Source organism: Aethalodelphis obliquidens, unplaced genomic scaffold, assembly GCF_003676395.1.
Source record: "Aethalodelphis obliquidens isolate GAN/ISIS:26980383/991018 unplaced genomic scaffold, ASM367639v1 scaffold114, whole genome shotgun sequence".
NCBI classification, from domain to species: Eukaryota; Metazoa; Chordata; class Mammalia; order Artiodactyla; family Delphinidae; genus Aethalodelphis; species Aethalodelphis obliquidens.
In genome coordinates this window covers 1,004,620-1,021,450 of record NW_020838058.1, presented here as the reverse complement: position 1 = coordinate 1,021,450, position 16,831 = coordinate 1,004,620, and the positions used below count along the sequence as shown (strand labels likewise).

The window sequence follows — 16,831 nt, the reverse complement described above, 5'->3', positions numbered from 1 at the left end:
ATGCGGTACGCGGGCCTCTCACTGTTGTGGCCTCTCCCGTTGCGGAGCACAGGCTCCGGACGCGCAGGTCCAGCGGCCATGGCTCACGGGCCCAGCCGCTCCGCGGCATGTGGGATCTTCCCGGACCGGGGCACGAACCCGTATCCCCTGCATCGGCAGGCAGACTCTCAACCACTGCGCCACCAGGGAAGCCCTGATTAACTTATTTTTGTGCCTAGGTCAGTATATCTTTTTGATCCTTTCAGACCTTCATGGCACACTGGTACTAGGCCTTTTGCCTAACTGACCTCTTCTAGACTCTTCTCTCAAGTGGCACCCCAGGCCAGTGGCATATCTTAACCCATCACTGCCAATGTATTGTTTTTATTATACTGATGATTGTTCACAATTACTACATCACATATAAATTATAATTATTAATTTATCAACAATATATGTAGGAACTAATACAAGCGGTAAAAATAAAAACAAAACAAAAAAAAACAATTCTAATGGCAGTCTATTAAATATTTACTATGGGTCAGATGCTGTGTTGCATGTTTTATATTTGCTTAATAGTTGCAGCAGCCTGGAGAGGTCAGATATTATAACCATTCCAACTGAAAACAGTAAACTTGTTTTTGCTTAAGTTTGTATAATAAAAGAGCTTCCTCCTCCAAACTCCAGTGGAGCCACCATAAAGGATTTCTTATCCTCATTTTTCAGCTGAGGAATCTGAGACTGAGAGATGTTACATAACTTGCTCAAGGACACAGAGCTAGTTGAACCTAGTGGATCTTAGTTCAAAGCTAGTGTTTTGTTATGAAACCACAATATTATATTGGTCCCTTACTTAGTCTATCCTATTTTATCCTCAGGACTAAATAGATCTGGGATAGTAAGCTCCTTTCAGGGAACTGTACATTCTGTCTAATACTTCTATTGTTGAGACTGCTGGACAACAGCTCTCTCTCCCTGGGTTTGTAACACAAAAATGGGAAGATTTCACCTGTATGGATGGATACCATGGAACAGATATGATCAAAGTCTGTGACATTAACAACTGTTCATAATATTTTACATTCTTAGCAGAGGTGATTTTCTTTCTGCTTCGTTTAAAACTTTTTAAAAACTGTGACCATTTATCTTCCTTCCATCCCCTATACATACCCTAGTCCTCCTTGTCTCCCAGATATAGTCATTATAGTTTTTTCTTTGCTGGTATGCTGATGCACCAAATTTGGCTAATCCTTACCCTGGTGGTACAAGAATACCTGCAGAATTATCTTGAGTCATATTTAAACAGGGAATGTGATATTTGACCAGCCACATACACACATGACTCTGTAGAATGGGGATGGGGTGGTTAGTTCCATAATGAGTTTATGCAAAAGTAGAGCAGGGAGGACATGTCTCTTGAATACATACCTTTTGATGCCCACACATTTAATCAACTAACATTTACTAAGCCCTTGCTATCAACTTAGATCCCAGGAATAGAGTGATGAACAAGAGCAACAAATTCTTTGCTCACACTTAACAAAAAGCACATGATAGAAAATCAAAGAGAAGAGCAAGTATAAACAACCATGGCTCAAATAGGCTTAGTATATTCAAGAAACAGAGTAAATACGATTGCGACTGCACCCTAATGAGTGAAGGACAGAATGTTACGATAGGCCACATCATGTAGGATGTTAAAGAAAGCAAGAAAACATGGGCATGTTTAGCACTGAAGTATTGAAAATGGAGTCAAGAAGAGCCAAATTGATTGAACCAAATTTTACCTTATTGGCTGAGACTTAAAAACATTTCTGGTGGCTTTAGCTTCATGGCTCTTAAAGAAGCTGTCAAACATCTAATAGAATTAAATGTTCTTACATTTGATCCCTAGTGGCCATATATTAAACCCTAAGAACCTACATTGAGGAAGAGAGAAAAGCAGTAGCTCACAATCTACATTGTATAATGGGGTTACATCTGAATATCAGAATGGAAGTGTATCTTCAGATGACACAGGCATCACATAGTCAGGAGTACTTGCCAGTAATTAACTTCACTAGAAATCCAAGTAGCAGTCATTTTGATTAACTTAGTTTGTAAACCCAATGGGCAGCAGCCATCTGCACTCCTGTGTTTTGTATGCTGTCTGGCATATTGTGAAATTTCAATGAATACTAAGAAGTACAAATAGTAACAATCATTTGAGGCCATCTTAAAATTATTGGTTGGCATGTTAATCCCATTTATCAGGATTGTTTTTACTTAGTTGTAAAAATACTCGGTTTTGAATTATCCCTGGCACTTTTGTTTTTTAACAGCAGGTATCCCTTGATGTTTAGAACACATATGATTCTGAAATGTCTCACCAAGAGATTTACAGTTGACCTTCTTTTGAGTCTTACCAGGCTGCTTCTGATCTCTTCCTCATACTTTCCAGATTTCTTTTGTGAGGTTGATATCTTCTGGAGTCTAGGTAGAGTAGGGTAGGGAAATGTCATGGGATATATATAGGGAAATGAAGGCAGAATTCAATTTCATAAATACCCTTCTATTATGGGTTAGCCCAGTAATGTCCAATTTCTAAAGCAGCTTTATGGTAAAATTCAATGTTGAAATTCCTTTATAATTCTAGTTTTGATGAATAAAATTAATCCACTCTGCTAGGATTTGTTCTTTGTAGGAACCCAAATTTGACCCCTGACATATCTCAGTAAACACCTTAAAAAGCTATGTGAGTTAACGGGTATCTTCTATATGTTGATCTGTTTTTATTTTTATTTTATATTGGAGTATAGTTAATTAACAATGATGTGCTAGTTACAGGTGTACAACGAAGTGATTCACTTATACCCATACAAGTTGTTGATCTGTTTTTTGGTATGTATCCTATAAAAGAAAATGTTGGCTTAGAAACCAATGGAAAAATTAACAATCCTTGGAATACCTGTTAAGGGACTGGCCGTAAGGGCAAACCAGAAATGGCTATAGCCCTAGTTATAGACTTTCTCGTAAGTTTTTGCTATCAGATTGTCAACATAGCAATGTTTACCACTGGGAAAGCAGTCTGACTGTTTTACATTTCAGAAGATGGGTACAGCTACTCTATGTAGCTATCTCATGGCCAGAGATGTCCACATTAGCATTTTGTTCCATATCTTCATGTCAGTTGAAGTAGAAAAATGTTCTGTGTTGTTTCCATGTTGTTTCTGATTTCTAGGCAAGGTCCTAAGTGGAAAAGTCAATATTCTTGAAATATACAGAGTAAAAACATAGGTGTAAACACCCAATAAAGCCATTTTGCTATTTCTCTATCCCTACAGAAACTCGACATATTGCATGAAGGTGTCAATGTCCTTGACTGTTGCAGAGAATGAATCAGGTCTGTGCTACAATAGCAGGATCCGCTATTTGGAAAAATCTGAAGTCACTAAAAGAAAGGAGATATCCTGCCCAGACATGGATGACTTTAAAAAGTCCGATCAGGAGCCTGATGTTGTGTGGTACAAGGTAACTCAGCATGATGTCAAATGCATTTTTTTACCCTAAGTCAATAGCTAGCTTGGGGAGATAAAAAGGGAGAGATTTTATTTTGAGTTTTTGGTATTAGATATTTCACTGAGAAGAATCAGCAGATCCACAGCTAAATAATTCAGAGCTATGATCCCTATATATTACTGGTTTTCATGTACTTCCATCAGCAGGTGTCAGAAGCAATCCCAGCTTCTCCAATGACTAAAAATAAGGAAAATATCCCTTTACCCCAACTCATGAGAGCAAATGGGAAGAAGAGTGAAGACTGAAATAACACATGAAAGAAATTATTTGAGGGACCTAGAAATATTATTCACTGTTAGGAACAAAGGCCCATCTTTACAAGGAATGGTGCTTACAAGAAATAACAACGATTATCATGGTCTATATTGTGAGAACCACTGCAGTCAGTGCAGAGGAGAGAAATGGGCCCAGTGCAGGATATGTGAACACTGGAAATAACGTGTTTATCTGGAAATAAACCACACTCAAAGGTTGTACAGATGAGAGTTGAATGAAGGAACTGTTTACAGAGGTGTGGTTAGGGTTAAGGGAACTAAAAAGGGAAAAAGCTGTAAATTACCGCTCCTAGGTCTAGAGTGGCAAGGGGAAGGAGCTGTATCTCTGGAACCTGGCAAGAGCGGAGCAGGCCTGTCAAGAGCTGTGGCCTTAGAGGAGCATATTAACTGTGGAAAACAGAGAGGGAGTGGATAGAATGGACACCCTAACCCCTCTTAACTCCCGCCTTCTGGTTTCTTGCTAGTGTCTTCCCTCCCACCATGTGAGTTCAAACAGAATTCAGAAAGCAAAACCAGGGGGTAGAATCAATAGTCTTCAGCTTCTCTGGGCCCAGAGTAGGTCAGACAAAGGCAGAGCATGGATCTAGGGCAGGAAGCAGAAAAATAAACATACAACCTTTCAACTATGATATTCTGGCTGCGAGCCTGGGGCACTGTGGTTCTAAAAGAGGACTGAGCACCCTCTGCCACCTCTGAGCCACACTGGTTGGCCCATGGTGACCATATATGACTATATATGGTGGCCAGAGGTGACCAAGGGGGTTTTCTGCACAGGTACTGTGCACATTATTGCAACCAAACATACATAAAAGGTAGGACAGGTTGTTTCTGTAGTATCTGACAGACCCTCAGTTTCCAGGAAAGCCTAAACCCTAGCTCCTACAGTTGTCAGGTGCTTTTACATTTGGAAGTTCCTCTATCTTCATGCCTGGGGGAACTCGACAAGAGACAGCAAGAGCATGTCCTGAACTAGAACCTCAAGTCTCTTTGTGAAGTGTCATCCTCCTTTTTTTTTCTTAATATTCTGACACATAAAAAGGAACATGATGTTCATTATGCATAAATATAGAATATCCATACTTAGTGGGACCCTTCATGCCATCATCAGCCTTGTTAATAGTTCTTTTTTCTTTAATTTTTTTTTTTTTTTTTGGCCACGCTGCATGGCATGTGGGATCTTAGTTCCCTGACCAGGGATCAAACCCGCACGCCCTGCAGTGGAGGTACAGAGTCTTAACCACTCGACAACCAGGGAAAGTCCTAGCCTTGTTAGTATTTCTTAATCACTTACTATGTGCCATTTGCTGTGCTAAGCTTGGTCTCTATGTTATCTCACTTAAGTCTCAATGCAACTCTGTGTGGTGGGCGTTATTATCATCATTTAACAGAGGAAAAAACTTGAGTCTTACAGGAATGTAGAGACTTGTCCAAAGCTACTCAGCTAACAAAGCTTCATTTTATATTCAAGGCAGTGTGGTTCCAGAGTCCATTTTCTTAATCACTAACCTCTCCTGCAATAGGCCTGGAGCTAAACCCAGCCTCGATTGCAGGCACTTCTTTAAGATGAGTAAAAAAGGTTTTATTTCAATTTTATACTTCAGGAAGGGAGGTTGACTAGCTCAAGGGTTAGCAGCTAGGAGTAAACTCCAGGTCATCAGCTTTCTCTTACAGTGTTCATTCTATCTCATCTTTTTGTCTTTTCACTAAATTCTTTTTTCCCCTTTCTTCACATCTCTATACATCACCATAGTCATTGTCTACCAAAGCAGTTTATTCCTTGGAAAAAGCTAACCCTCACTCTTTCTTAGAAATGGACCAATGATGGTGAAACAAAGGGATTTTCCAGCTCTGCCTGGATAATAACATTTAATATTTGTATAACATTTTACAATTGATAAATAATAAGCATAATGATAGGTAATATTTATTAAGTACTTACTATATGCCAGACTCTATTTTAAGTGCTTTAGATGGATTAACTCAACTTCTAGTTTCTCAGTCTCAATCTTATGTCTTATGTAGGTATTATTATTATCCCCATTTTACAAAAGACATGACTGGAGACTCAGACGAGTTAAGTGACTCAACAAATGTCACACAGCTGTTTGTGACTTGCAGTTTGGCTCCTGGGCCCTTCCACTTAGCCATTACACTATACAAATGGATCAGGATAAAAAATTAAAACCAAAAGTTAAAGAGTCTGTGAAGCTCCCAAATGCATTGTTAACCCCACTTTTCACACATGGTTTCAAGTAAATCCTTGAAAAATTGACATATTAGGAAAACGTTTCCTTTTTAGCCAATACTTCGATAATCTGCCTTGCTTGCTTTGTAGTCTGTGCATTTCCTACCAGACTGAACATGAAGTGATTTTGCTCTGGCTACAACAATGAAAAAAGGAGGACACATTTGTCTGGAGTTAATTCTGGTGCATATCCAAAGTTAGAAATGTACAATGTATTATCTCCAGTGTTTTAACAGTGAAAAGTATGTGTTGCATGATCCTTTTCCCAGTCTTCTTTTCAAATATATGTAATCTTTAAACTTGTTTACTTTCCAACCATCCTGTTATGGCAGGCCTTTGAGGACTATTCTTCCATGCCTGCAGGTAATCACAGGTGAATAGGAAGGTAGAGGTGGCTCATATGGCACTGGGGCGTGTTCATAAAGATGAATGAGTAAGCCTATCCTGGTTGTCCTTGGAATGTAAGAGATATGCATAAGGGGGCTGTAACTCCTCTATCTGAACTCTGTTAGCAAAAGGAAGTGAGGAGAGGGGCTACACTTTCAGCACTTCCTCCTGACGTTATGTATGGGGCTTAAATATTAGAACAGAATATACAATTATGCCAATGCTTTTGGAAACATTTTTGAAATGAGAGATAAAGATTATTTTCTTTATTGAACTAAGAACACAAGAACAACCTCATTATTCACTGAGAACACTTGACACAAGAGTGTAGAGTCCCTTTATCCCATTTCTAAACAAAAAAATTCCCTAACCTTGATAGGACATTAGGAATGAAAATACAAATATGTTCCTTGGGGTAAAACGCATATCTGTGTCATTAGTTACCTCTGCTGATAAAAGGCTGATGTTAATGAAGTCAAGTCTTCCAGTTTGAATCCTCCTTTTTCTTGCCACAATTATCTTAATTTCAGATGTTTGCCGTTGGTTATAATGGAATGGTTGAGTGCATTATGGATAGGTCAGTGCAAATTCATTCATTCAGTTAGTTTATATATACTGGGTGCCTACTATGTGCATGTTGACTATATATATCTAATTCATTTTTAATAGCTGTATCATAGTTCATAGGCTAGATATAACCTTGCTTTATTCAACCATTTTTCAGATGGATATTCAATTTTTTCTAGTTTTTTAAAAATAATCCAAGTATTGCAGTAAACATCCTTGAAAACATACTTATATCCTTACATCCATGGCGTACAAGATAGGAATGATCTCTGTCAGTTCTATTATTCAGTATTGTTTTGGAGGTTCTCACTGATGCCATAAGAAATTTAAATGAAATACACTATACAAACATTGGAAAAGGAGGACAAAATAATCTTATTTTTCAGATTGTATAATTGTATACCAAGAAAACCCAAGAGATTAAACAACAACAAAAAAATAGAACTAATGAGATAATTTGATAAGTTAGCTTAATAAAAATATACAAACTATTCAATAATTTTTATTTTTGCCAGTAATAATCGGTTAGATATGTAAAGGAAAAAATGAAATTATCCCATTTACAACAATGAAAAACTGTAAAACACTTTGGAATACATTTAACAAAGATGGGAGGAGACCTATATAAAAATATAATTTTATTGAAGGACATAAAATATAGTCTAAATTAATGGAGAGACAGAACATATTTCTGCATTGGAAGATCTCATAGAAAAAAAGATCAGTTATTCCCAATATTATATAAATAAGTAATCCAATTTGCTAAAATATGAATTTTTAGAAATTAGACAACATGATAAACATTATAACATTCATATGGATGAGTGAATATATCAGTTTTGCAAATGAAATTTTGGAAGAAAACATTAATAAGAGGGGACTTAGTCTAACTGAGACTGAACTTACTGCAAAACAGTAGCAATTAAAATAGTAAGTTTAAGAAAGCATAAATAGATCAGTTAAATAGAATAGAGAATCCAGAAACAGATAAAGTATGTATATATGAGAATTTAGTATATAATAACATATCATTTTAATGGGTTTGGAGGGGGGATAACGGCTTATTAAAAATGATGTGCACATAATTGACAATTCACTTGCAAAAAAATAGATATCTGACTCATACCATGTTTAAGAAAATTGCAGATGGATTGTGAAGAGTTAATTTCATCTCCTAAATAATAGTCTAGGAATGACCATTTCTAAATGCTGTCACTCATTACAATGAGATAAGCTTCCAAAGTTAAGAGCTTTACAGTTATTTATCTTGCTAAACATTCTGACAGTTTTCTTTCTTTTTTTTAAATGCTAAGTTGGGTAGTATGGAGTTTTTTTTAAATTTAATTTTTAATTTATATTTGAGTATAGTTGATTTACAATGTTGTGTTAGTTTCAGGTGTACAGCAAAGTGATTCAGTTATACAGATACATATATCTATTCTTTTTCAGATTCTTTTCCCATATAGGTTATTATAGAATATTGAATAGAGTTCCCTGTGCTATACAATAGGTCCTTGTTGATTATCTATTTTATATATAGTAGTGTGTATATGTTAATCCCAAACTCCTAATGTATGCCTCCCCCCGACCTTTCCCTTTTGGTAACCATGAGTTTGTTTTTGAAGTCTGTGAGTCTGTTTCCACTTTGTAAATACGTTCATTTGAGCTTCTGCTGAAAAATCAGCTGTTAACCTTATGGGCATTCCCTTGTATGTTATTTGTTGCTTTTCCCTTGTTGCCTTAAATATTTTCTCTTTGTCTTTAAGTTTTGTCAATTTGATTAAAATGTGTCTTGGCGTGTTTCTCCTTGGGTTTATCCTGTATCGGACTCTCTGTGCTTCCTGAACTTGAGTGTTTCCTTACCCATGTTAGGGAAGTTTTCAGCTACTATCTCTTCAAATGTTTTCTCAGGCAGGTTCTCTCTCTTCTCCTACTGGGACCCCTATAACGCAAATGTTGGTGTGTTTGAAGTTGTCCCAGAAGTCTCTTAGACTGTCCTCATTTCTTTCCACTCCTTTTTCTTTATTCTGTTTTGTGACAATTATTTCCACCAGTCTGTCTTCCAGCTCACTTATTCCTTCTTCTGCCTCATTTATTCTGCTATTGATTCCTTCTAGTGTATTTTTCATTTCAGTTATTGTATTGTTTATCTCTGTTTGTTCTTTAAATCTTCTGGTTCTTTGTTAAACATTTCTTGTACCTTCTCAGTCTGTTCCTCCATTCTTTTTCTGAGATCTTGGATCATCTTTACTATCATTATTCTGAATTCCTTTTCAGGCAGATTGCCTATCTCCACTTCACTTAGTTGTTCTTCTGGGCTTTTATCTTGTTCCTGCATCTGGAACATGTTTCTCTGCCATCCCATTTTGTCTAACTTTCTGTATTTGTGGTCTCTGTTCTGCAGGCTGTAGGATTGTAGTTCTTCCTGCTTCTGGTGTATGCCCCCTCGTGGGTGAGGTTGGTCCAAGGTTTTGTGCAGGCTTCCTGGTGGGAGGGACTGGTGCCTGTCCACTGGTGGGTGGCGCTGGGTCTTGTCCCTCTGATGGGCAGGGCTGTGTCAAGGGGTGTGTCTAGAGATGGCTGTGGGCTCAGGACAACTTTAAGCCCCCTGTCTGTTGATGGGTGGGTCTGTGTTTCCACTCTGTTTGTTGTTTAGCCTGAGGTGTCCCAGCACTGGAGCCTTCAGGCTGTTGGGTGGGGCCAGGTCTCGGTGCCAAAATGGTGACCACCAGGGAAGCTCACTCTGAGGAATACTGCCTGGGGTCTCTGCCACCAGTGTCCTTGCCCCTGTAGTGGGCCACAGCCAACCCTTGCCTCCCCAGGAGAGCCTCCAAGACCCACAGGTAGGTCTGGCCCAGGCTTCTATGGAGTCACTGTTTTGCCCACAGTCCCAGTGCACGTGAAACCTCGTGTGTGCCCTTGAAGAGTGGAGTCTCTGTTTCCCTCCATCCTGTGGATCTCCTGTACACAAGCCCACTGGTCTTCAAAGCCAAATGCTCTGGGGGCTCCTCCTCCTGATGCCAGACCCCCAGGCTGGGGAACCTGACATGGGGCTCAGAACTCTCACTCCTATGGGTGAACATCTGTGATATAATTATTTTCCAGTTTGTGGGTCACCCACTCGGTGGTTATAGGATTTGATTATATCATGAAAGTTCCCCTCCTACCGTCCTGTGGTTTCTTATTTGTCTTTGGATGTAGAATATCTTTTTTGGTAGGTTCCAGTCTTTTTTGTCAATGGTTGTACAGCAATAAGTTGTGATTTTGGTGTTTTCATGAGAGGAGGTGAGCTCAAGTCTTTCTAATCTGCAATCTTGTCTCCCAGAAAATCCTGACAATTTTCTTAAAGAGGGAAAAAGAAGGTCATTGAAGACCTTGTAATACCACAGCCCAAATGGCCGACACATTTTGGCTATAAAAATGGTTTGGCAAAATGCTTGGGGTTTTTGAATCCCTTTTGAAAATGTATTGATATTAGTATGTACCTTATTTTGTAACCATAAAATTACATTCCATCCTGAAAATCTTAATCTATTTAACTAGAATTTTCAAAGATACTTTTATCCGGAAGGAATGAGCTAGGAATCCCATGAAGGCTTCAGTTTTGTATGCCCTAAAACCACAGTCAGTGACACAAGATTTAAGACCCGTTTATCCTTGTTTTTATTTTTAGGTATGGCATTAGAAATGGGAAAATGGTTATTTATTATTTGCAAATTATAGAGAAGATGGGTTGTTATTTGAAGAATGGGTATTTAATATGTGTAAGAAGCACTGGTCTTTGAGCCTGGGGACCTGGATTCTGGTCACCATTACACCATTAATATGGATGAGTAATTGGATGACCCTGGGCCTCTATTTTCCCACATATAAAATAGATATAACAATGTATGCCATATATCTCAGACATGTTATAAACATCTAATGACTAAAGTCCTTGATATTTGCTGCTACTATAGAAAGGAAAAAGTTACATAGAAAGCTAGAAGCAAAGTTAGGACATCTCAAACTCCAATTGGGAATTTAAGATTGAGGGTTTTTAAAGTCCTGTTATTCTGTATAATCTACAAACATAAAATGCATCCTTTTTACTTGAACAACTTGATGTGTTTTGGCAAATATATACACCACAAACAAGATACAGAACATTTTCATCATTGCAATTTTCTCCATGTCCTTTTGTATTCAGTCCCTTCCTCCAAGCCCCAGTCCTTGCTAAAAAGATATGTTTTCTATTCCTATGGTTTTGTATTTTCCAGAATGTCATATAAATGGAATAATATGATATGTAGCCTTTTGTGCCTATCTTTGCTCACTTAGCATAATTCATTTGAGATTTGTCCATGTTGTGGTATATAACAATAGTTCATTCCTTTTATTGCTGAATAATAGTCCAATATTCCACTGTAGAGATGTACCACTGTTTAGCCATTCACCCATTGATGACCATTTGCTGCTGGGTTTTGGTGATTAGGAATAAAGATCTTATAAGGTTGAGTTTTGACTGTCCAATTTCTGGATTTATCAAAATGATATGTTTTTGTCAACTTCTATAATTATTGACATGTTTGTTTTTCTCAAATTTAACAGGAGTTTGCTATTGATCTTTCCTAAATTGTTATAAGAATCCAGACTTTAAAGGGTCTTCCTGTGTATCCTTAATGGCATTAATGACATTTGAGGGATAAAAACAGATCAAAGTAAATTAAAGCCTTTTAAGCAATGTCTCTTTTTATAATCTGACTACCTTCTATATATCCATTAGAATGATCTTTTAGAAATGCACATCTGATCATAGTATGCCACTATTTAAAGCACTCCAATGATTCTATAAAAACTTTTAGTTAGTAGTTCCTTTTTGTTGAGTATTTACAGGGCCTGACACTGTGCCACACATGTTCATTAATTAGCTAATTCAATTCTTAGAACAGTCTTATGAGATAGGTTATATAGTGACAGAGCTGAGATTTGAAACCTGACAGTGTACAAATATCTTAGAATGGAATTTAAGGCTTTTAGTATCTGGCCTCCGCCTACTCATTGCCACTCTCAAGAGAGCAAAACTATTCATATTTTTTTGTCCACTCCATGGTTTTTCACATCTGAGTTCTTCTACACATGTTATTCCCTCTGTCCTGCTTGCCTGCCTAACTTTTATATATTGTTCAAAACTCATTTCATTTGCTTATAGTAACCTATCTGTACACCAAACCTCTCTGTCATACCCAGTCTGGTATGATCTAGTCTGGTAATCTTGGATGAGCCAGCATTAAAATGACTTCAAATATTTCTTCTGTTCCTTTCTCACTTTCTTCTCCTTCTGGTATTCCCATTACATTTATGTTACATCTTTTGTACTCCTCTCACAGTTCTTGGATATTCTGTTCAATTTCTTTTCATTCTTTTTCCTCTGTTTTTTAGTTTGGGAGGTTTCTATTGATATACCTTCAAGCTCACTAATTCTTTCCTCGGCCATGTCCAGTCTATGAATATGCCTATCAAAGACATTCTTTATTTCTGTTACAGTGTTTTGATTTCTAGCATTTCTCTTTTGATTCTAAGAGTTTCCATCTCTCTTCTGTTCTTACATATTGTCCACTATTTCTATTAGTGTCATTAACATATTAATCATACTTATTTTAAATTCCCAGACTGTTAATTCTAAAATTTCTGCCCTATCTTAGTCTGGTTCTGATGCTTCTTCTTTCTCTTTGAACAGTGTTCTTTTCTGTCTTTTAGTATGCCTTGTAAATATTTTTAAAAATCCAGACGTGATGTACTTGGTAAAAGGAACTGAAGTAAATAGGCCTTTACTGTGAGCTTTTTTTTATGTTTATCTGGCTAAGAGTCAGGCTGTTTTTACTACTTGCTGTAGGTGTTAGAAGCTAAAAGTCTTTCTGGTGTCCTTATTTTTTACTTCCCTGTTATCTTTCTAGAGATATATTCTTTTTTTTTTCTTTTTTTTTTTTTTTTTTTTTCTTTTTTTTTTTTTTGTGGTACGCGGGCCTCTCACTGTTGTGGCCTCTCCCGTCCTGTAGCACAGGCTCCGGATGTGCAGGCTCAGTGGCCATGGCTCACGGGCCCAGCCGCTCCGCGGCATGTGGGATCTTCCCGGACTGGGGCACGAACCCGTGTCCCCTGCATCGGCAGGCGGACTCTCAACCATTGCGCCACCAGGGAAGCCCCTAGAGATATATTCTTAAATAAGGTCTGTGTTGTGCATTTCTTTCAACTGTAATATCGTGTTATTATACAGGAGCCCTATTGATGTGCTGGTAAGGTGTTGGGCAAGGGAAAGCATTCTATAATCCTGTGATTAGATTCCGTCTTTTAGTGAGCCTAGTCCCTGGCCTGTGACCATCATATGTGCTTCTCAGCTTCCTGTAAGACAGGAAAAATAGAGAGGACTGGAGCTGGCTATTTCTTTCCCCACTTCAAAGGCTAGAGGAGGCTGGGGTTGTATATTTCCTGTACCCCACGTCTTTTATGGGCAGGCTCTTTGGGTATATTTCAAAATGGTTTACTTTCCCCATCCTTTTCCAGAAGCAGGATTTTTCTCTGATGTTCAGTCTGAGAAGAACCTGGTGGGGCTCATGGAGGTAAACCTTACAGAAGTGTGGGCTGCCTTCCAAGACTGGGCCCTCAGGGATTTTTTATTTCTCAAGCTAGTTCACACTTAGTTTCCAGAAATTACTCAATTATCCTTTAAGTGTTCCTACCAGTTGGCTCCTGAGGCTGTTTCTGCTCCCAGTAAACTGTGATTCTCTGTATCTACCTGTCTCTCCAGTTTCTGGGACAGTGGCTTTTACAGTGACCTCAATTACCTGATGGAAATAAAAGAAGTTATTGAGTTTCAGTTTGTTCAGCTTTTTTCTTGTTGTTAGGATGGCAGTAATAACTTTCAGGTCCTTTATGTGTCAGATAAGAAAGTAAATCAACCCCTTCATTGGAATGGTAACTTTGGATTGTCTTTTGGATTGTCTCCAGACTCCTATAGAAATATGAGTCACATTAACTCCTAATAGTTATTAACATATCAAGATAGTTGTGTATGTAATTTGAAAGCTGGATGCTGAGGGTAATGACAATGATAGAATAATAGTTAATATTTATTGAGTGGTTTTAGCATGTGATGCTCTATATTACAGAGGATTTATATGTATTGCCTCATTTAATCCTAATAATTACCCCTATTTGGTATATAATATGATTATCACCAACTTTTTAAAAATAGGTGAAGCAACTGAGGCTTAGATTGGTTAAGTAGTATGCTCAAGAACATATAATTTGGGATTTCATCCCAAGTATTTGAATGTGGGATTTATACTGAACTGCTGTGGGGGTACCAAAATTCAACATTAGGACTGTGAAGATAGAAAGTTAGAGGAAAAGAACTAGGGAGGGGAAGGACTCTCTGCAGTGGGTTATCCTAGGCATTTGGAGTGGAAGTACAAGATTGATACCCAATTCACAATTGTGCTCCTATCTCTTCCATCTTTAAAGTGAAGAAAGTTCAGGTTTCCTACAAATTGTTAGGCAGAGCCTAGATGCTCTGTGGAATAGTTCAGTCTCCAGGGCAAAGGAGAGAAGTTTGGTGTGAGGGAATGGGTGTTAAGTATTTGAAGAGGACCAGAGGGTATGTGATTGCCTTATGGTTGCACAGCTGCTTTGTGTCTGAAATTCAGAATCAGAATAAATATTTAAATGAATCTTCCTCATGTTCTTGCTGTGAGAAATGAGTCATGTGCTCTGAATAACACTGAAGTAACCATGACTAACAAATCAAACTGATTGAAATACACCTGTGGTTGTGATGATGCTATCTCAGAAGTAGACTGTGAATGTAGTGGTGAATATTTCAGGGTGGGAACTCCAAGATCCAAATATGGCTGGCAGCTTCAAGGGGCTGGGTCAACAGATGTTTCTGTTGAACATCCTAGGCTCCCAACCTAGCAACTGCTGGCAAATAACATCTTCCACTCAGGAAGGCTGGGAAGAAGGGAAGGAAGCTGGAATTTAAAGGCTGATGTGATTTTGACTGAGCAAGGATGTCCTACAGCAAACTGTTCTGTGAGAGGACAGCTGGACCATGAACTGAAGCTGTTTGTTAAACTTAGGTAAAACTGGTCCTCAGCGAAAACTTCCAGTTGATTAAGTTCAATGTAATGGTCTCAGAGGCATTAACTAATAGAGGCATTACACACTGAGGACAATATTAGGGGCCTGTTCCCATTCGAGGTTCTGGTAGTTTGTCCTTACCTCAGATAAACAACCATCTTGAGACTTGACCTATGTGCTGCAAACTTTATTGCCCACCAGTCTGTCAGAATTAAACTAAACAGGTCTGGAGGGAGTGAAGTATGGTAATGTTGTCTGTCCAATAGGAAAGAGATGATGGGAAGACTGGGGGCAGGAGAGAAGCAGTGACAGTAGTAAGCCTCGCAGCCAGCAGCTTAAGGCAGAGATGCTGCAAATAATGGAGTGAAAAACCTGGAAGACTTCTGAGATTTGATATAGGCACCCAGACGTGGGCAGGATAGCCAATGAGGTAACTTGGTGAAGGATGGGTTGGTGGGGGCAGGATATCATCTACAAGGCTCTTCTGAACAAAATATAATTTCTCTACCCACCTGCTAGGATTAGTGTTGGAGTGGCCTCTTAGGAGCTATACATTTTCAGTGGGTTAAAGTATTACGTTGCTGGGGGATGGTTAACCAATTAGTGAAGATTTGTTCTTATCTGATTAGTCCATTAGCACCAAGTTTCACCAAGTAGAGCCAGACGTTTGGAGGAGATATAATCCAGGATTGTGAAAGTTTAGGGATGAAAAGCATTCTCTGTGTTGGATGACCACTAAATATAGTGCTGCCCAACAAGAGTGTAATGAATAAACTCTGCAAGCCTCTGGATTCTGGTTGTTCATATGGTAGTGTATAGTATCCCCACATGCAGAGTAAAAAACTGAGACCTAAAGAAGTTAGGCAAATTTTCCCAAGATCACAGAACTTGGGTGAACCCCAGATTTTGACCTAGAGCTGTCTTGCTCTGAAGCCAGTTTGCCTTTTCATCTATACTACATTGTTCCAGAAGGATGGAGGTGACCTGAAGATAACATTTTCCTATAACACAGTTAAAAACAAAAACTCTGTTGGGTACAAGGAATCCTTTATAAGGCTAAATGACAACTTGAAAAGCACTTGGGACTATCTGTATCTATCCCAAAGAACATGTGAAGATTCCAGGCTGTTCCTCATCAGGAGTTATTTTATAATTCCTGTACACTCTTTAGATTTTACTTCCTGGGGAAAAAAAACAAAGCAGTGTGCAGAGAAGATGAAAATGGTCAGAGCTAATTGCATATGGACTTTCCCCCAAAAAATGACATTAGAAAACAATGCCATTTGTCTTTGAATGAAGTGAGTGTGTGGGCTCATTTGCCTGCCCCCACCACTGCTATGTGAAAGTGAAGCAGGTCAGTTCTCATTTTCCTTTCCTCTCAAAATGCCCAGAGGGACCATATTTTTGTTTAATGACCTTCAGAATGATTCTTTAGAAATCTGAGGCTATCAGAGTTGGAAGCAATGCGAAAATAATTGTGGATTATTATTGTATGACGATAGTGGCAGCTGGGCTATTTTTTTTTCTTTCTGTTCAGTCTTTCTTTTTCATTTTCCCAGAAACCTTATATCCCAAGGTTTAACTCAGAAGCAAATCTCATATAGGTGATAAACCTTGCCAGACATGGCATGTAATAGAATTTCAGACAGACCCTTAAGTGTTCTTTGGAAAGACCCTAGGGAGTGAAGCAGCTTTATATCTA

At 38.3% G+C, this 16,831-nt stretch overlaps 1 protein-coding gene across 1 annotated transcript in view; it reads left to right on the top strand.

Moving 5' to 3' along the window:
• IL1RAPL2 (interleukin 1 receptor accessory protein like 2) overlaps positions 1-16,831 on the top strand; it is a 1,069,064-nt gene that overhangs the window by 560,871 nt on the left and 491,362 nt on the right. The window contains exon 3 of the mRNA XM_027097515.1: positions 3,303-3,489. Coding sequence (XP_026953316.1) covers positions 3,303-3,489 — 187 coding nt within the window. The remainder of the gene's footprint in view (positions 1-3,302; positions 3,490-16,831) is intronic.